At 45.0% G+C, this 22,622-nt stretch overlaps 1 protein-coding gene across 1 annotated transcript in view; it reads right to left on the reverse strand.

Moving 5' to 3' along the window:
• Window positions 1–942: 942 nt before the first annotated feature.
• ccdc9 (coiled-coil domain containing 9) overlaps window positions 943–22,622 on the reverse strand; it is a 68,023-nt gene continuing 46,343 nt past the window's right edge. The window contains exons 12-17 of the mRNA XM_084309202.1: window positions 19,903–20,026; window positions 17,392–17,521; window positions 16,227–17,022; window positions 15,344–15,838; window positions 12,095–12,313; window positions 943–1,133 (exon numbers count right to left, since the gene is read on the reverse strand). Coding sequence (XP_084165328.1) covers window positions 1,129–1,133; window positions 12,095–12,313; window positions 15,344–15,838; window positions 16,227–17,022; window positions 17,392–17,521; window positions 19,903–20,026 — 1,769 coding nt within the window. The 3' untranslated portion in view covers window positions 943–1,128. The remainder of the gene's footprint in view (window positions 1,134–12,094; window positions 12,314–15,343; window positions 15,839–16,226; window positions 17,023–17,391; window positions 17,522–19,902; window positions 20,027–22,622) is intronic.

Consider the following 22,622-nt stretch of genomic DNA (forward strand, 5'->3'; position numbering starts at 1 on the left):
TTCTGAAAACCACCTAAAGCCCTTGATATGCTGAGGTACAAGTTCAGTGAATAATTGAAAGACGACAGTTTGTAAAGTGTCTTCTTAAAAAGGGAAGGGGGGGGGGGGGGGGGGGAATTCATAGATGGGACTTAAATGACATTCTCTCTGTACAAATGGCCAAGGCATCATAACCAGGACACGATTACTCTGTGGATCTGCCTAAACATGAAATGCACCATTAAGTGATTGACAGATTGAGGAAAATAAAAAGCCCACCTTGCTGATGTTTTTACTTGTAGGGCAATGTGTTCTGACAAAATATGTAGTTTAAAAATCTAAAAAAATAAATAATTAAAAACTGTTTTTTCTTTTCTAAACTCTTAATTACTTAAAATCGGACAAGTTATGATAATACTAATAATGCAATTTAGTAACACAGACAGTCATTTTGTACAGTTCTGTGTCGGAAATGTCCAAATAAACCAGCAGTACATGAAAACACTAATTAGCTGCTATCAAGCTCATGTAAACATTCGGTCCAGAGACTATTTTTGACAGGTGGCTAAATTAAATATGGTGTCTCTTCACCAGTTTTACAGGAGCAGGCTACTCCCTTTCTCTCACTCCCCGTTTGACCATTTCAAGGACAGACAGCGAAAAGTGGGGGTCTGATACAAAAACGTAATTTCCCATACAGTCCTAAAAACAAACCAATAAAAAAAGCTACAAAGTAAAACCAAAGAGCATGATGGGACATAGTTTGATTTGACTGTACATCATCATCATCATCACGGTAACATCGCTATTGGGTTTAGTCGCCATCCCATCCATTTATGCGATGAAGATTGATAGCGCCATGATTCCCCTCGACGTCAGTCATAAAATGGCCACCTGCGCCACTGGAGCAGACTGGTCGCCTCTGAATCCAGGAGAGAGACGTGATGATTGACAGTCCCCTTCTCTCAGTCACCTGCCTGTTTCACCAGGACACCTTTCTTTTCTTTTTTTCTTACATCTGTGATGATATTCCAGTCATGAGGATTGTGGTTTTCTTCATCCATCTTCACTTTTCCTCCTCCTCCTCCCTTTCATCCCTCCATCCTCTATGAATCCCTAGGAGTTGAAAGTCAGTGTTTCCAGCTGCTTTTAGCCTGTCGACAGAGAACACATGGAGGAGGGATGTGTCACACACTGGCCATGGAGGTGTGTGTGTGTGTGTGTGTGTGTGTGTGTGTCTGTGTGCGCGCCTGTCCGCGTTTGTGTACCGTATGTCGTCCAACACGGTCTCATCAGAAAACATAAAATAAAGTACTAATCGACCGACTGCAGGAAAAGAGGTACATAATGTATGTTATAGCAAAGTAATATAATTACGTATTGTAATCGGCAAAAGTCTAAAACAAATGCGGCAATCCAGGAGTTGAACCAACAACCATTGCAGTCGCTGGTGAGTGCTCTCACCACTATCTTAACTATGTTCCCTCGCATAAGGACAGACTAAAGACAGTGCCTAATTTCCTCTACGAAAGGAATGTAACACCTGACGACCGGCGCTATTGATATGCAAAGTAGCCAGGTGGGTACTGCGAGTTGGCGCATCAGTCGAGTGCCGCGCATTCCTGTGTGCACGCGCGTGCACATCCGTGCATGTGCGTGCACGCGCTTCTGCTCACAAAACTTTGGTTGCACGGAGTGCAACCCCGTCCCATGAGCAACGCATCACTGACGGTTAGGGTTAAGACATGAAGTTAGGGTTGAGGTTAGTTTGAATATGTAATATTATGTACTAATTTGTAATACATACACATTACATTTTCCTGTGGTCGATTAGTACTTTATTTACATATTTCAAGTGAGATTGGGCTGATAAAAGGTGGTTTATTGCAGCCATGAGTGTGTGTGGTGCTTAACTCTAAGCGACTGACCTGCAGTTACACAGGGATAGACGTAGGGGGCGCTTTTTTCCAATCTGAGCTCCTGTAGGGGCTGGTGTACCAACGGGAGACTCGGTTGATGAAATATGAATTCAGATCGCTAATAAAAAAATAAAACTATATTTGTCGTCGTGGGCACTCAATGGGGGGGCTGCTAAAACGAGATATGTCGTCTGTGGCACTGAAAGGGTTAAAGGGCCAACCACGTATATATACGTGATAAGCTTGTTTTTGCTTTTATTGCATTTTAATAACCTACTCAATGTCACGGAGCGGCACTGCAGATATACCCTACTCTTGGGATTCGGAAAAGTGATCCTGGTAGTGGCGCCGTCTTGAGAATGGAGTACTCCTTGTTTTCAGACCGGATGTTATTTGTTTTTCATTCTGGCCTACTTTTTCTGTTAGCCTGAAGCTATGCCTTCATCAGATCGCATGGAATACTTTTTGCAATGCCGAATTCAGTATGCAGTAAAGGAATATAGCATCAGCCAATGGACATATCGATCTACCAGATGGCGATCAATAACTGGGAAATCCTTTTTGGGATCCAACCGGCCACAGGTAAGAGCTATTTGACGTAAAGTAAAGCCCGATGTTAGCATAGCCAACCCTCTCATCAGTGTATGAGGCTTCAATAACGAATGCCGTTATTGGTAATCAATAATCAGAAACGACTTCCCCCGCCCCCCCCTTTCATGCATTCATGGTGGAACATGATATCGATCATATGCATTTTGATTTTTATCTCTAGCTTGTGTATGGCCAAAACACCAATCGATTTAACGTTATTAGCTTAGCGCCCTGTAACTCGTTTTGCAGGAATTAGCCTAGACCAATCAGATATAACGTTCATATTCACGACGCTATAAAATGGGAACGTATTGATAAAAAAAAAAATCTTTATGGCATATTGAAGGGAAGGTTTATAGTGTCAATTGACAATGACAATAGACACATAGCAATAATTAAAAATATAGATTTAGCTCTACAAACAACCTCATGCATAGTTAAACCTTGTTATGAGAAGCTGGCCTTATAGAGTGGGGCCCGTCTAATCCCAGTGACCGTCAATGGGTTAACAGTCTGTAGTGTGGTAGTGAAAGGGTTAACCTTCTGTAGTGTGGTAGTGAAAGGGTTAATTCAATCAGACGTCGGCACTTCAAACAGTCTGCTATATCTTTCCCATCATCTGTCTGACAGGCGGCAGCTAATTTCCTCAGAAAAGCCTTTTAAAAACTTAATTGTGTCTCTGATTCCCTTCGCTTCCTGGTCCCCACCCTGATGTAATATGCACACTCGCACACGCACACACACACACACACACACTCCTACTGTAATATGATCTCATCTGACTTACACCCTGTATCGGGAATGAGGCACGAATAATAATAATAAAAAGAACAGTAAATGCTATCAGAGTGGGAATTTACAACATTAATAACTGATTAGATCTAACTGTCCCTCAGTTGAAAGCTAGCCATTAGACAGGGTCATTAGCAGCATCAGAGACACATGCTACACGGTCACAGGGAGGCTACTGACCACATCTCTTCTGGCCTGAGGTCTCCATCTACCCCTGAACTGAGACACTTATACCATGAGGAGACAGAGCGGTTTGCAATGGTGACATCCAGAACAGTAAAGATGGCAGCAACCAAGAAACTACTTGCTTGCTATGTGACTTTAAAAAATATGTTTAAAAAGGGGAACTACGCCCAATTTCAGAATTCATACATGTCATTCCTCTGGTCTGAGACGGTACAAAAGTATTCGTGAAAATGAGAAACTCTCGAGTGTGCTAAAACTCAAACTTGTGGTGTCTGCTCCATAGACAGTGAATTGGGAAAGATTGTATAAATGACACTGATAGCACCCAGGAGAATGTTCCGAGTCCATAGGTACATTTTCCTGTCAGAACTGAGATCACTACTATAGAATAAAGCTCATTTGGATATAATAAATAACACAAACATTCTGTGGGTCCACAAAATCAGCCTCCCATTCATTGTCAATGGAGCAGCTCAAGACTTTATATTTGATGCCATCACAAGTTTGATTCTTACTTCTCTGGTTTCTGGCTTTAGGAGAGAGTAGCTCATGTTCACAAATATTGAACTATTTATGGAAATAAAATATGAAGAGTTTTTAATTTGAGTGGTGTTCCCTATTCAAATGAATCACGATCTCTGCTAAAAGGCTGGGAATCGTGCAGTGAGTGGTTGCCATGGTAACTAAGGACTCTGTGGAAAGTGGTGGATGCATAGAAACTGGTCTAAATGGAAAAAGAAAATAAATGTTTCTAGCTCTTTTTACCCAAATTAACTATTCTTTGTTGTCAGCAATTTACCAGTGACTTCAAATATGATTTTTCTTTTTAAATATTTTATTATTAAATGTGTGCCTTTTTATCATTTGCTCCCAACCACCAATTTGGCTGTTATGCCAATTCTCCTCCTGGTCGTTGACTACCTCTGATACATGTGGAGTCACCAGACACTTCTTTTCACCTGACAGCAAGAAGTTTCACTGGAAGAGCGTAACGCCCGCAGATGTTCACACTCTCTACCCCAGACCCCCTTCCTGCTGAACAGGCACCCGACCGACCAGTAGGAGTCGCTATTGCAACGTGTTGTGTTCGTAGCAGTGCATGTGAGCGGATCGGAGCGTGAGCGGCGCGGGGCGCGGAGCGGCCGGTTTTGATGTGAGCGAGGAGTGGGTTTTAAAATGAGTCGGCGCGACGTCCGGAGCGAGAGTTCTCCTCCGCTCCAATCCACTCCAGGCCGCTCACAGTGGTTTAACACTGATGTAATATATACATGCAGTACAATGCCAAAGCAACAGATGGCGATGTACAAACATGAAGGCCATTTTCAACCAATGAGAAGGGTGAACCTGTGATAGGCTGTTCGTTCAGGCTTTGTCACTGTAGAGACGCCCACACTCACTCCAGTTAGAAAAAGTATATCGACGCCATTGTTGTTGACGTTAGCTTACATGCTAACGTTAATGGCAGCGACCATAGCATTGTGGCTCGGCTAGCCTATCATCGCTTAATAGAGATAGTGAATGGATAAACAACGTTATTTAACATTGCAGAATGGCTACAATTACAATGCGGCTCAATACAAACAATTGTTAAGGGGCCCAGGGGGTGTAGACTGTTGTAGTTTGAGCTCATTTACACCATGCTCCAAAAAAAGAAGAAAAAAAACTGCCGAGCGATCTGGCGCGGGGAGCGGGGAGCGCTCGATTCAAGGTGAGCGGGGAGCGAGCGGAGAGCGACTTGGGGGCGGGGTCAACATGAGTGATTAGCGGAGCGGACCAAGCTTTAAAGAGCGAAGAGCGGATTTCTCGGCCGCGCCGATCCGCTCACGTGGTCTGGTTCGTAGAGACGACCGACTAAGCCGGAGGTACAGCCGACACCGGGAATTGAACCGCCGGGTCTCTGCGGTGGGAGGCGAGTGCTTAGACCACTCAGCCACACCCTTTAGACGAGACACATTACAGGAAGTGAGAAAGACTTGGTTAGTCTCCCTTTGAAAAGGACAACTCCCAGCTGGCTAATAGTTCCATTTTCCATTATTCTACATTATAGGGGGAGCTTGGGAGCGGTCATGGCTACTTAACATCGTGACAACACAGAGGCCGTTACCGCTCGGCCTGGGACTGAATAACAAGATCAACAGACAAACCTCTTCCGACAGGATGGTTCTGAACAGTGAGTGATGCAGTCAGTGTGTCACACGGCGCCCATCAGCCAATGAACGGGTCAGGTTCTGATCTTAGGGCTGGGCGATACGGCCTCTAAATGATATCGCGATATTTTTTGGCCATATCACGATACACGATATATATCGCGATATTTTGACATTTCCTCTAAAGCACTTAAAAATGCTTGATTTAACCCTTTGATGCATATAGTCACGCCAATATGATGATTATAATAAGTCCCTGCAAAATATGTTTGCATTATTAAACCATGAAGATGCTTTAAAAAATAATTAAATGAAAATGTACTAAGAGTAGTCTACTGACACACCAATAAAAAAAATTATTTACATCTCAGACAATTTTATATAAAAACTATTGGGTGCCTAAGACTTTTGCACAGTACTGTTTTCTATCCACTTTAGCCAAACACACACTACTGTGAGAAAATAACACAAAGGGATAATGGCTTATAGCAGACTTAATGATTTTAGAATATTTCAGATAATGAAATGAAATGTTTATATCATCAACTATCCAGTTAGTATTTATACTGTAACGTTTGGCTACTTTAAATCATTGAATGTAGAGAGAGCGAGAGAGAGAGAAACGCGTTTGCGTTTTGAGCGTATAAGCTGCCGTAGGCGATGATGTCACACTCGAATGTAAACACAGGAAGTTGAACACACGGAGATTGAAACTGGATGCAAGAAACGAATAACCAATAAATATGAAGTTATCTTTAAACCTCTGTTGTTAAGCGTCGTCAATATAACTCACCCCCTTTTCTCACAAATGGAACTAGTGTAGTGGAGTCCGCTTTGAACGCTTCCAGGGTTAGCAGCTAAGAGCTAACGCTAGTTAGCTTAGCCTATTTATGGTTTAACTTAGCAGCTAACGTTAGCCCATTGCTCGCGTCGACAATTATATTGCATGTCATTGAAGGTCCGCGCTGGTCTGTGTAATGAAATTACAATTGCATGTCATGGTCTAAGGACACAGGGGTAATTGATATGTGGCGGTCGCTCAACCCATCCGCGAGGGATTACACCTTCTTCTCGTCGAGACATAAGACCTCTTCCAGAATTGATTATGTTTTTTCTTCCCCACATCTCTTTGATAGCTTTGATGTTGACTTATTGCCCATAGCACTTTCAGACCACAAAGGTATCCTCCTCAAAGGTTCACTCAGTAAAATAACATCCCGTGCCCCTAGATGGTGTTTTATCTCAACACTTCTGAAAAACGGAGAGTTTAACTTGCAATTTAAAGAGAAGCTCACTGAGTTCCTGCAGTTTAATGTTGGCTCTGTACAGGACCCCAGAATTCTATGGAATTCGGTTAAGGGTTTTATCAGAAGTAACACTACTCTCTTTGCATCCAATCTTCGCGAGGAACTGGAAAAGCTTCAAGCCATGTTGATCTCTTCCTTGTAGCACAACTACTCTAGTCGACTGGAGCTTCAAATTAAGGTAGTGAAAAAAGAGATTAACTCCATTTTAAGACAACAATCTGAATTTCAGATGCACAGAACAAGACAGCACTACTAGTTTCACGGCTCCAGGCCTAGTCACCTACTAGCTATGAAGATACGTGCCAGTGAGCAATTTGCGGATATCCCTTCCATTAAGAACCAACAGGGGGAGGTAACCACCAACCCCAAAAAGATTAAGGATACATTTCGCTCTTTTTATTCCAACTTGTACAAGTCAGAGGTGGTCTTTAATCATACCAAGCTGGAGGATTTTCTTGATCAAATCAACCTACCACAGATCTCAGAAGAAAGTGCTAGGTTGCTAGCCGCACCAATCACGCTGGTTGAACTTAGAGAGGCGATTGCGAATATGCAACGGGCAAGGCTCCCGGATGGGACGGCATTCCACCGGAACTCTATCTTGCATTTTGGGATGTACTCGGTCCCTTATTACTCTCAATGATTTTACACTCAATCAAAGAGGGCAATTTTTCTAGAGATGTCAATATGGCACTTATATCTGTTTTACTTAAGAAGGATAAGGACGGGGAGCTCCAGTAGCTCACCGCGTACCTCGGACGCTATTTCGGCGTCGGGACAACCGTGCGCGTCACGGATCTGGGGTACACGAGTTCGACTCCCGGACTCGCCGTATTTTCTCAGAGTGTCTTTCCCCCGATCTATACCCCATTCAACCTGTTTCTGTCGGTCATGCTTGACCAGAAAAAGCGATAAACGCTAAAAGAACCAGCTGACTGGTCAAAGTTTAAAAAAAAGAAGGATAAGGACCCCACCGAATGTGGCAGCTACAGGCCCCTAAGTCTCCTCGGAGCCGATCTTAAGCTATATGCCAAGGTTCTAGCCACCAGTCTTCAAAAGCACATGACATCTCTAGTTCACCCTGATCAGACCGGCTTCATAAGAGGCCGCCTGGTTACTGACAACATCAGACGGTTACTGCACGTGATTAATGCCAGCAAGGATATTGCAATCCCTACAGCGGTCATGTCCTTGGACGCAATGAAGGCATTTGACAGATTGGAGTGGTCTTATTTATGGGCAGTTCTCAGAAGGATGGGGTTGGGTGAGGGCTTCATTCATATGATCAAAGTTCTATACACTGGGCCTTCGGCCATGATCTTAACGGGAAAGTTATGTTCACCACTCTTCTCTGTCTCGCGCTCTTCTAGACAGGGTTGTCCTCTTAGTCCCGGACTCTTCGCTTTATCCCTCGAACCTCTAGCTCAATACATAAGACAATCCCAAATTATATCTCCTATTTCAATTCAGGGCACACATCACCATATTACCTTATACGCAGATGATGTACTCCTGTTTATGCAGAATCCCTCCGTCTCTCTACCTCATCTGCTCGGCGTGATAGATGAATTTGGCAGCCTGTCCGGCTTTAAGATCAACTGGCCAAAATCTGCCTTCCTTCCACTTAATGAGCCTGCGAAGGCTACCATCCTACCGGCAAACATACTTATGGTGGAGCACTTTAAATGTCTCGGGATTGAAATATTCCCCACTATTAGCCAGACGGTAAGGTATAATTACTCCAGCTTGGGTGACAGGATTACGAATTACTTTAACAGATGGTACAAATTAAAAAATTCATTACAGGCCTGTGCGTCAATAATTAAAATGAATATTTTACCCAGAATTAACTTTATCAGCTCCATGCTCCCGTTACCTCCTCCTGCTGGTTACTGGCAGAAATTGCACTCTGCCTCATATACATTTGTTTGGAACAATAAACGCCCGCGCTTGAAGAGATCAACTGCCCAAAGGAGTAAACTCGATGGGGGCTTAGCATTTCCAGACTTTAAATATTATTTTCAAGCTTTCTCTCTGAGACCTTTGATCACTTGGTTTGACGCTCAAGCAGCTGTATCTTGGCGACCATTGGAGGAGAAGTTGGTGTCCCCATATAGACTTCAGGATATTGTGTATACCAACATAACAAATTAAACAATGTAAATTACGATTTGGCCCTCTTATCACACATGTGATCCAGACTTGGCGTGACACTCAGAAAGGGGGTAAAAACGCCAACAATGGCACACGCATTCCCCTCCATTTAATAACAATCTTCTCCTTATTGGACAACAACCTATTAGATACCCTAGATGGGAAAAGAAAGGCATACACACATTGGGGGATATCTTCGATAACTCTGGTCTCAGCTCTTTTCAGGATATATCCAACGGATATGATCTCCCCGGAACCTCCTTTTTCTTTTATTTACAAATAAGAGCAGCTCTGAAGGCTCATGGAGTGCCATGGGACGCTCCACTAGTGCATCACCGCTTTCACAAATTATTTTATGACAAAGAGACATCGAGAGGCTTCGTTTCTGACTTTTATCGCCATTTACTCATGTCCTCGTATAAAGACGTTCCCCTGGATACGATTTGGAGAAAGGATGTCCCGGAGTTGGATGTAGATTTTGATTGGGATGCAGTCTGGGAAAATGTTCAGTTATCCTCACACAACCCAGATCACCAACAGATTCACCTACATTTTATTCACAGGACTTATTTAACCCCTAGACGATTGAATTCAATGGGTCTCAGACCTGACTCTTTATGTACCTTGTGTCCAAACGGCACCACAGGTACATTTATGCATATGTACTGGGAATGCCCCCCTGTGGGTTTCTGGGAAAATGTTACATATCAGCTTTCGGACATTTTCTCTTTAACCATACCTGTATCTCCTTCTGTATTGTTATTGAATGATCTCTCTCAATTACCGACCTCTATACAGGTGAAAAGACTCATTTTGGCCGGCCTCACAGCCGCAAAAAAATTGATTGCCTCACGTTGGTTTCACCCAGACAAACTCTGCCCGAAGGTATGGTTTCTCACCTACCTTGATGTGATCTATTTGGAGATATCCACGGCACGTGTTGTAGGGGTTAAGGAATCTAATATCGCAATTTGGTTAGCTGCAGTGGCAAAGTTAAAAGAACGCATATAAGTTTGGGAATTTGTTTTGTTTTGATTTTTTTTTTTACTGAATAATGTATTGTGAGTGTGACTCATGTTGAGGTCCTTGGGGGGGGGGAGGGGGGGGAGAACGAGCGAGTGTCCATGTAGGATGATCACTGTACAGTCTGTATCAGTTATTGTCTTGTCATGTGGTGTTAAGTTATTGTCTTGGGAAGTCTTTTTATGTATTATTATTGTATTGTTTGTGATATATGTTTTGTTTCATGTTGGAAAAAAAAAAAATAAAAAAAATTGCATGTCATTTAAGGTCCGCGCTGGTCTGTCTATAATGAAATGAGGGGAACGCTCTGCACTAAAGCAAGTCTCATATCAGCCGCGACGTGACAACATATACTCGATGTTCACGATATAGTAATTTACTACATCTCACGTAGAACAAGCCGCGATACATCGAGTATACTCGATATATCGCCCAGCCCTATCACAAGGTCATATGTGTAGCAGAGTAGCCTATTGGCACTGCCCCTTTAAGGCAGGCAGTCTAAGTGCTAAGTTGATTGCAGCATGGGCAGCAGAGCAAGTGGAGCAGAGCAAGCAAGCAGAGTGGAGTGAGAGCAAGAAAGGACAGAGACCAAACTTGAACGAAGCAAACAAAGAAAGCAATATAAATAAGTCGATTTGGAGGAATCAAAATGGAGTTCTCATGGATCCAGTGGCATGATATGGCTGATCAGAGGTTCCAAGATCACCCTTGAAGAGAAGACACCAGTGGAGAGAAGACACCAGTGAAAACCGACTGATAAGTTATCACCGTCCTTTTCATTTCACTACTTCACTGAACTGTCACCCGTCTTCAAAACCCCAAATAACCCGGACGTGACCATATTGCACTTTGACACTCAAGGTCTCCATTGTCCCTGTTCTCCCAGCTCCCTCCTACAACCCCCAAGCTCTCCTCAGCCACCACTTCAGCCTACCCCAGCCTGCTACCCCCCCACACACACACACTCACTGAGCACACACCCAACTGGACTGTTTGTTTTATTTTACTTATTACCCTTTTTCACTTGTATTCTATGTATCCGTTTTGCACTTAATAATTTGAATACAGTATATATTATTTCACTGAATACTGTTTGCCTGCCTCTTATTTCAAACCTTATCACATGCTCATTTTTGTAGTGGAGGTTACCTAGAGCTAACCGGTATCGACAGTAAGCTTTAATTTCGCTTATTTAATTTAATTCACAGGTTTTAGCCTGTCTGGCGCCCAATGCACCACTATAATATTTACATTTAGATTATATTGGGCTGACCACCGCTACAGACAATCAGAAGCAGTAAGCAAAGGAGCACACCCACCCTCTCATCACCCGTACCTCAGTTGTATGATTAGCAAACAAAGGAAGGAGAGAGAGAGAGGGGGTGGGGGTACCAGTCACCTAGGGTAAGACAGGCAGCATGCCATGCAGTTACAAGCAATTTCACCCGAGCCGTGGATATAGAGAGCGAGCAAAGCAGGACAGAGTTCACACCACAAAGAAGGTAAAACACATTTTTGGTGGAGGGCGGGGTTTTTCAACACAGTGAGCAGAGGGGACAGGCGGCCAGTGGAGTCGGAATTGGTACTTTTAGTCCATTGGAGGAGGAGGACAGGTGGAGGAGGAGGAGGAGGAGTCTCAACGACAACACGCGGGTCCGATTGGTCAGAAAGGGTGAACGGATGCAATGACGGCACACAGTGTGTTTTGTGTGCATGTGTTTATGAGCGGGTGCGTGTCAACAGGTGTGAGCCATGCCGCCAATCAACAGCAGCCATGGTTATGTATTTAGCCTGGAGGGAGCGCGTGCACACAGCACCAAGCAAGCCAGCCGTGAAATGAAAGAGGGAGAACAGACCCGGCAGATACAAGAGGGAGGTGCAGGAGGAGCAGGGGAGGAGGTTGGCGGTTAGTGGCGCGTGGAGGTGGTAGGTGGAAGTCAGAGAGACTTCTTACGGTAAGCCACCGTCTCAAAGTCACTGATGTGGACCGCACCTGAGGACGGCTGTGGCTCCGAAGACCCTGACCCGCCGTCTGTCCCCGCTGGCTGGGGGGCGGCAGCTGGCTCACTGTCTTCCCCTTCACTGGACTCAGAGTAACTGCCTTCCTCTTCACTGGACTCAAAGGAGCTGTCCTCAGAGGAGCCGTCCGTGGCCTCCTGCGCCGGGGGAGAGGAGGCGCGGGCCGGGGGGGAGGGAGGGGAGTCTGGTTTGTCTGATGAGAGAAAGGACGACATTCAATTTAGAATTTTTTTTGATTTCACAGGATTTGTTAAATACAAGGCTCCTTCTTAACACTTTCTGTGCCAAAAACGTAAAAAGTCGTTATTGGGCATCAACGGTTGAGTGCCAAAAACGTAAAAAGTCATTTTTGGATCATTTGATCTTTTTACTTTGATCCCCGCTCTACAGACTTGCCCAGAGCGATCTGCATCATTTTCGACCATCCCCACACATTAGAACTGCAATGCCGATCGTGGCGGTATCGTCCGTGTCTGAACTGCGATCACTTGGGTTGAATCACACTCTAACTTTCATTTCTGCTTGGCCAGTGGACACTCCTCCTGCTGGGACATAGATTCACATTGATCGCCTAGGAATTCCGTCGCCTAAGCGTATTTGACCATCGAAACGTGTATAGACATATACACTGGTAATCACGATGGCGATGCGATCACTTAGAATTATTATTCTTGGAATACCTTCTGGCTAAGGTAAGGTACATTCTATGTCTATTTTCTGAAACGTGTTTTTCTAACGATCACAGTTGTGTTTCACCGGACGAAAAACATGCTCGGCAAACACAATCATAGTTTTGTGATGGTATATATATATATGTCATATACCTTTGATTTGGGAGTATTCAGGGTTTCAGGGGATCAGCCAGAACGGTTTGGGCTTATTGCACATGACGCGTTTTATCTCGCGATCTATGAAAAAATACTATATCAGGGGAGGAAATTAGGCCACTTTACTGGCCAAATGCTAGTATTTTTTACGTTTGGCTGGTAAAAAAAATCAGATACCCGCCAGTTGGCTGGTAAGCCAAAAAGTTAGTTTCCTCCCCTGCTGGCGAGTATAAAAAAAAATAAAACATTCTGCAATCACTGCACTGGCAAACGGTGCGCGTCTTCTGAGTGTTCGCTTTAGTTGACAGTGCCACGAGAGCACTGCACAAGACCACCCGCGGACATATAATGTTTAATAAACGTTTGCGCAGTACTGGCCAACCCGCGGACATATAATAAAAGTCCCGCGGTACTAGGCTAGCCATCAGGAGCACTCGCAAACAGATAACGTTAAACACAGCAGAAGATGGAAAACAGACTGACTGACCAACGGGGAACTGCATCCAACCCTAGTACAACCCTCGAGTATAAGTTACTAAGGACACATTTAAATCACAGAGGTGTAATGTTAGTCTACTGGAACTGTATACAGTGGTTAGCTTCTAGTTAGCGTTTTAGCTATAGCTGCTTGCTAGCTAACGTTAGCCCCGTGTGCTCAAAGCAGCCAGCTAGGTGTATCTGTTTCTGTTATGACTATAATGTTTCCAAAAAAGCACCGGACTACGACGTAAGGTTAGACATTTTATTTCATGCTCAAAAGCCCCTGGCTTGCACATCGCAGTCACGAAAGGGGCTAGCTCAACCAGTGCACTGTGCACAACAGCACACCAACCCAACTGACGTTACCACAACACTTGACGGTACTTCACAGCACTGTCGTAAGACCACCGTGCTGTATTAAAGGCAGTGTGCCTACCCAGATGCATACACAACATTGACGCAGCTTGACATACAAAGAAGTAATTATCACAATTAGCGATTTTTTTTGTCTGGTAAAAAATCTGTTTGGCTGGTAAAAAAAAATCAGATACTCGCCAGTTGGCTGGTAAGCCAAAAAGTTAGTTTCCTCCCCTGTACTATATTATCTTGGAAATGCGTGATGTTTAGCGTGTAATACACTACAAACTACAGTGTGTGGAAACAAACTATTATTCCCATGCTGGACTACAAGTAATGTTTGTCAAAATGAGCCACACCGTGTCTCTACAGCTATAATACAGAACACACACACAGCTTCACAAACATAGTGCAACAACCACCGAAACTACTAGAAGGCTGGCATTCTAAGGGTAAACCGAATTGCGTGGCAGTCAAAGTGTGGCTTTGCCTATTTTATGGCTTTGCCTATTTTAACTGTTGCTTACATCTTTTATTTCTTTGTCTAATTTTTCTATCTTTGCTTTGTTTTTAACCTGTAGCACTGAGATTTCATTGTGAAATGTATGTTGTTATTATTATTATTATTATTATTATTATTATTATTATTATTATTATTATTATTATTATTATTATTATTATTATTATTTCACTTTCAGGAGAATTATGTTTTTCTCATCTCTTCACGATGCTGACCTCTGGTAAAGTTACCTACATCATGCTGTTCCTACCCAGTTGTGAAATGATTAATAAATCTACTGTAATGCAGTCCTCACCGGCCTCCCAAAAAAAACGACAGAACGACGCCAACTCATTAACTAGACTAGACTACTAACTAGAACCAAGAGGAGAGGTTAACAGGCGCCCCCAAAAGTCGCCTTTTTTTACTTGAACTTGAGGACTGCATACTTTTTTTGCAAACCAAAATACTATACTTTATACTTATAGCACATGCATGAACCTGGTCTCTTCTGAAAGATGTTTTTGATATAATAAAGAAAATTCACTTTCAGTGCTAATGAAATAGAGTAACATAGGTCTGAACTTGAGTTGTAGAAAAACATGTTACTCACGTTTTTCTGTAGTAGTTAGTAGTCCAGAAGTAGTATTTTCAAATAAATTGGTATGGTTGAAAAAACACCCTGGGTCCATACTAGTCTTGTGTAGTACATGTCCAAATTTAATAAAAATCCGTTCAGAAAAATTAGTGATTAGGGGGGTTTTGGTAAAAAGTATATAATAATAAAAAAAAAGGCTGCAGAAAACGATTTCCTCATCGACTCCAATGCATTCCGCAGAAATTTCTCTTCCCGTTTGCGCTCGTGACATTTCACCTAGATCCCTGATTCGCTCATTCCCACGTGGGGTATCATTGGAAAGCCAGACTCATTGGTTACAACCCTGTCCAATAATCTTTGAGATCGTCAAATGATTGACGGAGGTAGAGGCTCGGGAGTCGGGAGTGGTATTTGAAAAAATTAAAAGTCTGCTGTGTGTGTGTGTGTGTGTGTGCGGTTTACCCTGTGGAGGAGTAGCAGGTGTGTTCTGGTTTGTCGTAGCCTCCATCACAGTGACCCGGGCAGATGACGAGTCAGTAGCTGTGGGTTCTGGTTCCGATACCACCACAGTCTGTCTGGGCTTCAGCTCCTCTGGAGGAGTCACAGGTTCTGGTTCCGATACCACCACAGTCTGTCTGGGCTTCAGCTCCTCTGGAGAACTCACAGGTTCTGGTTCTGGTACCACTACAGTCTGTCTGGGGTTCAGCTCCTTTGGAGGAGTCACAGGTTCTGGTTCCGATACCACCACAGTCTGTCTGGGCTTCAGCTCCTCTGGAGGAGTCACAGGTTCTGGTTCCGATACCACCACAGTCTGTCTGGGCTTCACCTCCTCTGGAGGAGTCACAGGTTCTGGTTCCGATACCACCACAGTCTGTCTGGGCTTCAGCTCCTCTGGAGGAGTCACAGGTTCTGGTTCCGATACCACCACAGTCTGTCTGGGAGTCACAGGTGCTACTGCTGAATGAAGGAGAGGGAGAGCGAGACGGAGAGAGAAGGCGAGAAGGGAAGGGGAGACAGAGAGGGGGAGACAGAGAGGGAGAGACAGAAAGGGAGAGAGATGTGCTCAATTTCACTTTTCCAGCCCACACTCCTTCTCCACGTGTGCTGCTGTTATACCAGAGAGAGATGAGAGGGCGGCAGAGAAAACAGAAGTGGAATAACAGAGAAGAGTAGAAGTGATATGGTAGAATAATGTGGTATGAATGAAGGCAATCATCCACTTAGTGGACACCTGCACTGACCAGATTTCATAGCAGCAAATAGATCCCTTTAATGTTAAAAAAAACAGACCGTTATTACCACCAACAATACAGTCATTATTCCAGTCCAGACCGCTCCCCCCTACCTGTCTGCGTGTTCTGCTCCTTCTCCCGCTCGGCGGGTTTGCTGGGTGCTGGGCTAGGGGCGGGTTTGCTGGGTGCCGGGCTAGGGGCGGGTTTGCTGGGTGCCGGGCTAGGGGCGGGTTTGCTGGGTGCCGGGCTAGGGGCAGGTTTGCTGAGTGCCGGGCTAGGGGCAGGTTTGCTGGGTGCCGGGCTAGGGGCAGGTTTGCTGGGTGCCGGGCTAGGGGCAGGTTTGCTGGGTGTCGGGCTAGGGGCAGGTTTGCTGGGTGCCAGGCTAGGGGCAGGTTTGCTGGGGGCCGGGCTAGGGGCAGGTTTGCTAGGGGCAGCTCTGCTGGGGCTGGGTGCCGGGCTCTCGGTCCGCGGCTGGGTCTTGGCCTGCGGGGGGCTGGACTCTGCGCTGGGAGGCTTCAGAGGGCTCTCTCCCCCTATGCTGGTCCGAGGGGACTGCAACTCCATCTCCTCCCCCCAGTCCGTCACGGGCTGATGGCCGTCCAGCGGGAGGAAGGGGCTGAGGGGCTTGGCCCCCTCCGGGGAGTCCTGGGTGGCCGTGGGAGCGGGGATGTGGACCTTTGGCCTGGGGGAGCGCTGCTCTTTGGGGCTCCGTGCTGAGGGGCCAGAGGGAGGGGAGGAGGCGGCCGACTTGACCTTCCTGCTCGCCTTCTCCGTCTGGGTGTCTCTTTTCTCGCCAAGGTCGGAATCGTCGTCCGAGGAGTCTTCGCTCCCTTCTTCCATGTTTTCTCCATCGCTGGCGTCCTCCCACTCGTCCTCGTCCTCCTCTCCATCCACGCTCTTCTCCTCCACCTGAGGACGAACAGAACGAGGAATCAGCCTTTTGTTAAGGATTGTGTGACCTAGGTTGACAACAACATTACCCGGGGGAACAGCAAATGGGAAAGAAAGTGTGACTGTGAGGGTGAATCTTAAAGCTGGACTGTTAAATATACACCTTTTTTCGGGAATGAAAAAATAAACACTAATCTAGACTAGAGTTTCACAGTTCCATTAAATTTAATTAAATGTAAATAATTACAATACAAAGTACACTGAAAAACATTTTCGAAGACACAGAATCATCAATCATTGAGTCACTATGGCTGTAGATTATCCATATTATCTATATCATTAGACTATAATCTGAAGTGGTGCACATTCCCGAGTGCAACCGGGTACCTTCTGTGGCAAGGCAGCTTTAGGCTTCTCCTCCTCCCTCTCCTTCTTCTCAGTCCTCTCCCTCTTCATTGTGTCCTCCTTTTCCTTCTCCTCTTCTTCCCGCTCCCCCTCCCAGCGGTTGTCGTGCATGCTGCCAAGGGCACAAGAGTTATTTCAGCAGTCGTTTAGACACAGAGACAACACGCACACAAAAAAAGAGCAATTTAGCATGTTTCCAGTCTAATACCATTACCAAAGCATCCGCGTGCAGATTGATCTGCTTGTACACAAAGCGCCGTGCTTGTGGTCAAGTGTGAGTGAATCATGGTGATTGGTTAAGTGTGAGTGAATTACTGAATGATGCCGTGTTTGGCAGTGGACGGCACTTTTAGGACGGCGCGGCAAAGAGAAAATAATGGGACGGCATGTTGCTATGGCAATGGTATTGTTTACCAGCAAGCTAGCTAGCTAGCTAGCAGTGACTTTGCTCTTCGAGAAGGCTGGTTAGCGCTAGTTCAATAATATAGCATAAACAAACTCCATATATTTCCTCTCAAAACGTTAGTTTTAGTAGTATATTTCTATGTATCTGTAATGCAGGTAGTATTGTCATAGGTGACGGTCTTTTTAAGATGTTTTCATGTAAATATCTGTATCTGTTTGTGTATTGTACTGTCCCAGTAACAACACGGATCCATGATGGAAATAAGTGCTGGACTTTACCTTGTAAAGTCATTATTGTCCTTGGCGCTGAATGAAAGTTGTTTTTTATTACCCGTGCTTTGGTCAAATAAACTAAACTAAACTCTGTTAGTCGGCTGCCTTATGTCATGGTTTTAGCAGAATCTCAGTAAGATTTCAAACACATATTAGGTGTTTGAGGCGCATGAGCCTCTTCGTCCAGATATAACACGTTACACGTAACATCTGTAACACCTTGTAGTCACGTAACATCTGTAACACCTTGTGGTCACGTAACATCTGTAACACCTTGTGGTCACGTAACATCTGTAACATCCTGTAGTCACGTAACATCTGTAACACATTGTAGTCACGTAACATCTGTAACACCTTGTAGTCACGTAACATCTGTAACACCTTGTGGTCACGTAACATCTGTAACACATTGTAGTCACGTAACATCTGTAACACCTTGTAGTCACGTAACATCTGTAACACCTTGTAGTCACGTAACATCTGTAACACCTTGTAGTCACGTAACATCTTGTAGTCACGTAACATCTGTAACATCTTGTGGTCACGTAACATCTGTAACACCTTGTAGTCACGTAACATCTGTAACATCTTGTGGTCACGTAACATCTGTAACATCTTGTGGTCACGTAACATCTGTAACATCTTGTGGTCACGTAACATCTGTAACATCTTGTAGTCACGTAACATCTGTAACATCTTGTGGTCACATAACATCTGTAACATCTGGTCACGTAACATCTGTAACACCTTGTGGTCACGTAACATCTGTAACATCTTGTGGTCACGTAACATCTGTAACATCTTGTGGTCACGTAACATCTGTAACATCTTGTGGTCACGTAACATCTGTAACACCTTGTGGTCACGTAACATCTGTAACATCTTGTAGTCACGTAACATCTATAACATCTTGTGGTCACGTAACATCTGTAACATCTTGTGGTCACGTAACATCTGTAACATCTTGTGGTCACGTAACATCTGTAACATCTTAGGGCGGCTACGTGGCGTAGTGGGCAAGACGCTCGCCACGAAATGCTGGAGACGCTGGGCTCGTCAGTTCGAGCCCAGCGCTCCACATTTGCTTTCAGTTTAGCTGGTCGTTCATACTAATACACATTGGCCGTATTAGGGGGTGGGAAACTGATGGGTGGGGATCGGGCGTTGTGGACAGCGACTCCTACAGGTCGGTTGGTGCGCCTGCGCAGTGGAATCAGGAAGTGTCGGGGGCAGCGTGAGCCTACCACGCGTTACTCCTCGCCACTGAGAGATCGAGCTGCGCAGGTGAAAAGATGCGACTGCTGTTACCTCAAGTACCGGAGGGGACTTGTGCTATGTATGACTTAGTCCACATTGCAGCCGGCTTGTGGGAGGCAAGAAACAGCGTTCGTGACAGGGGAGGGTTGAATTGGATGATACGAAATTGGGATGGGAGAAAAATATAGAAAATGGGAGAAAAAGTGGATAAAAAAAAAAACATCTGTAACATCTTGTGGTCATGTAACATCTGTAACATCTTGTGGTCACGTAACATCTGGTTGTAAATTCTGTGATGGAGGACGGCAAAAAGTTAAAATATTTGAACCTTTGATGGCAATGCCGTCTACCGTTACCGCTGTATGCCGGCCTCGCCTAATTCTACCGTCCTGCTCCCGTCCACTAACATTATATCCAGTTTGCCTTCTGCCTGAATCCACGATAACGTAGCATGGAGGCAATAGAGGCGCTTTGCATCTAAAAAGAACGTCACCGTGTACAACTTGAGCGTGACTTCAACAACGGGAGCTTATCAGTAGAAAGTGAAGTCAAACCCACCTGTAGCTCTGTCTCGGTCCACCTCTTCCCCGTCCTCGACCCCTCTCCCCTCGCCCCCCCTGGGACCGGCCCTGGGACATGAAGTCTCCAAACGTTGGAGCCTTGGGAGGTCGTTTACTGTCATCTGGTGAGTATAGTAAACAAAGAGAACGTTAGAAACTTTTATTAAACAGGAGACCAATGGCAGGTGAGGATAGCCAGTGAAAGGGATAGAAGGAAGGAGTAGAGGAATGCCTGTTGTTGTGGCAACGACACACCTAACCCTGCCGCTCTGGGATCAAATCCCACTTTTCTTCATGTTTTCCCCTGGGGTGGCATGGGGGGGGTAGCAGGATATAACTAGATGTAGGGAAGCTGACCAGTAACGCAAATGTTGTTGGTTCCAACCCAGCACAGACCGGAGGGTGTAATTCTTTTTCCAGTTTTCTCAAAAGAGTCAAATGTTCAGGTTTTGCGTCGATCGATACGTTACATGGAAATAAACATCTCAGTTGCCTCGATTTTATTGGCAACAATATAAACCTTCATCATCTTCTTCTTCTTCATCTCTTTGCCACAACTGCTCCAGGTCTCTCTCCATTCTTCCCACCTATGCTCGTCTCTTTGGCTCCGATTAGAGTGTGCACGGCGCGGACGTACTAAAGTCAAGTTGCACTAAATCCCCACTCAGACCCGAGGGTCTGTCTCTAAAGCAGCACAGGGGGAGCGGTGTGCCCCCCGAAGGAGGCGCGGGTCCCTAGATGCCTGCATTCAGACTCGCATTTTTTTTTTTAAAGGGCACCAAAAAACGCTGATTTATTTTGTACACAATCTCACATGTATCCTGAGACTCCAAAACTGTTCACACACATTCATTTAGTTTGACAGTTATTGAGAGTTAATGAGTTGGAATGTGGCCACCGGTGATGTCATCAGAGGACACCGAATCCTTGCGTTGTGCGAATTACAGCTAGATGAAATGAGCAATCCCTATTGCGATCCTTATCTCTACATTTTCATCTACATCGTACACAAGACATTCACATATTTCTTATATACACCGTCCAAGTACAGAGAGAAGCAACCTGAATACGACCATCTTCTCCCACATGACTTTTGTATTACTACATCTATATGCTCTATACATAATATATTTGTACATATCCCCTAGTATACCCACTCTTACTACTTACACTGCTGGCCAGTATGACTTACTACCATAATGTCTTTATACCTGTATCACTGTACATATTAATACTACAACTCTGTACATACATCTGATTAGCACTATTACTCCGTAGTACTAATTAGTAATTAGTATATTTTAGACCCAGTTTAAAATCACCTGTACATCGTATATATCACTATTGCACTTTGCCGTTACATTTGCACTCTGGTTGGTTGGATGCCACACTTCTTTTCTTTGTACTCTACACTTGTGCTGTACGATGACGATACATTTTAATCTAGTTTAATTATATTCAGCACATCGTGCTCAAGTCCTCAACTCTGAACCGGAGCCTTTGTTCTCTTTCCGCCAGGAGTCGAGAGAGACGGTTACAGATAAAGAGATGACGGTACAATAAAAAGGGGTCACAGCCGCGGTTCTTTATAGACGTGACATCCTGGCTGACACGGGTGGGCGTTAATCTCTGGGATTTGTTTCCTGCCAAGCGCATCGTGCCCCACGCTGGCATCCGCCCGACGCCCCCCGCCTACCACGCCACGCTCGACGCTAATCAATGTGCCCCGTTTGTCCTTTGATCTTTTCTTCCTGCGTCGCTGCCGCCTCTTCCCTCGTTGCCGCGGAATTAAGCAGAGGGTGGAGATATCCTTCCTCCGCCTGGTGAAAATCTCAGGAATGGATTTGGAGGACGATCCCGGTCGTCTAGGAAGCTGACCTAGCGTTGACCCCCCCCCCTCCTCCCCATCTGACCTCGGATGTAAAGTCAAACATCTATTATTTAGCTAGTGAACGTGATGGATCGCTCTCGTACAGAGGCTTGGAGGGATGGAGAGGAAGGAGAGAAAGGTCAGAGAGAGAGAGTAGAGAGGGGGATGAGGGAATAAAGAAGTGGGAGGATGAAGATGAAGAGATAGCATTGAGCAGCTTAGAGCTGGGAAGAGGGCACTCAATCATTACAAAAACAACTAAGAGTTGGTGAAGGATAGCACGCACACACACACAGCCAAAGCGAGTGCAGGCTATGAGGAGGGCCGGGCAGGTGTGATGTCACAACCTATAAATAAACTAGTCGCACAACAGGCTGACATTCCTCATCTTGTATGGTTGGTGTGTATGTGGGTGGGTGGTCAGCAGCTTGTGGTGTGTGTGTTGAGCACTGCCAACCTTGGGACAACCTCCACTGACATACACAGAATTGTGAGGGGATAAAAATATATACAACCCGACTGATTTGACTTATCCAGACAACTTGAGATCTAAATACTACGGTGCGTCAGGTGATGGAGAATCCCACTGCATCTCTGGGCGAGACGCTACCACCTAATGGGACGAACTGCCGTGGCCTCCGACCTGCGAGTGGCTGAGACGCTCCCAGACTCTGGTCTCCCTCTCTCCACTGGAGTTAGAGGCTAACGTTATGCTAGCCAGCCTTATCGTCGCTCAAGTCTTCTATGATGGGATATCAATGAATATAATCCAACAGGTTGTTTGTTAGCTACCTAATTAGCCACTTCATTGTCTATAAATTGTCTCAGCAATCTTCGCCAATAGATGG

The sequence above is a fragment of the Notolepis coatsorum genome, assembly GCF_963971535.1.
Source record: "Notolepis coatsorum genome assembly, chromosome: 1".
Lineage (NCBI taxonomy): Eukaryota > Metazoa > Chordata > Actinopteri > Aulopiformes > Paralepididae > Notolepis > Notolepis coatsorum.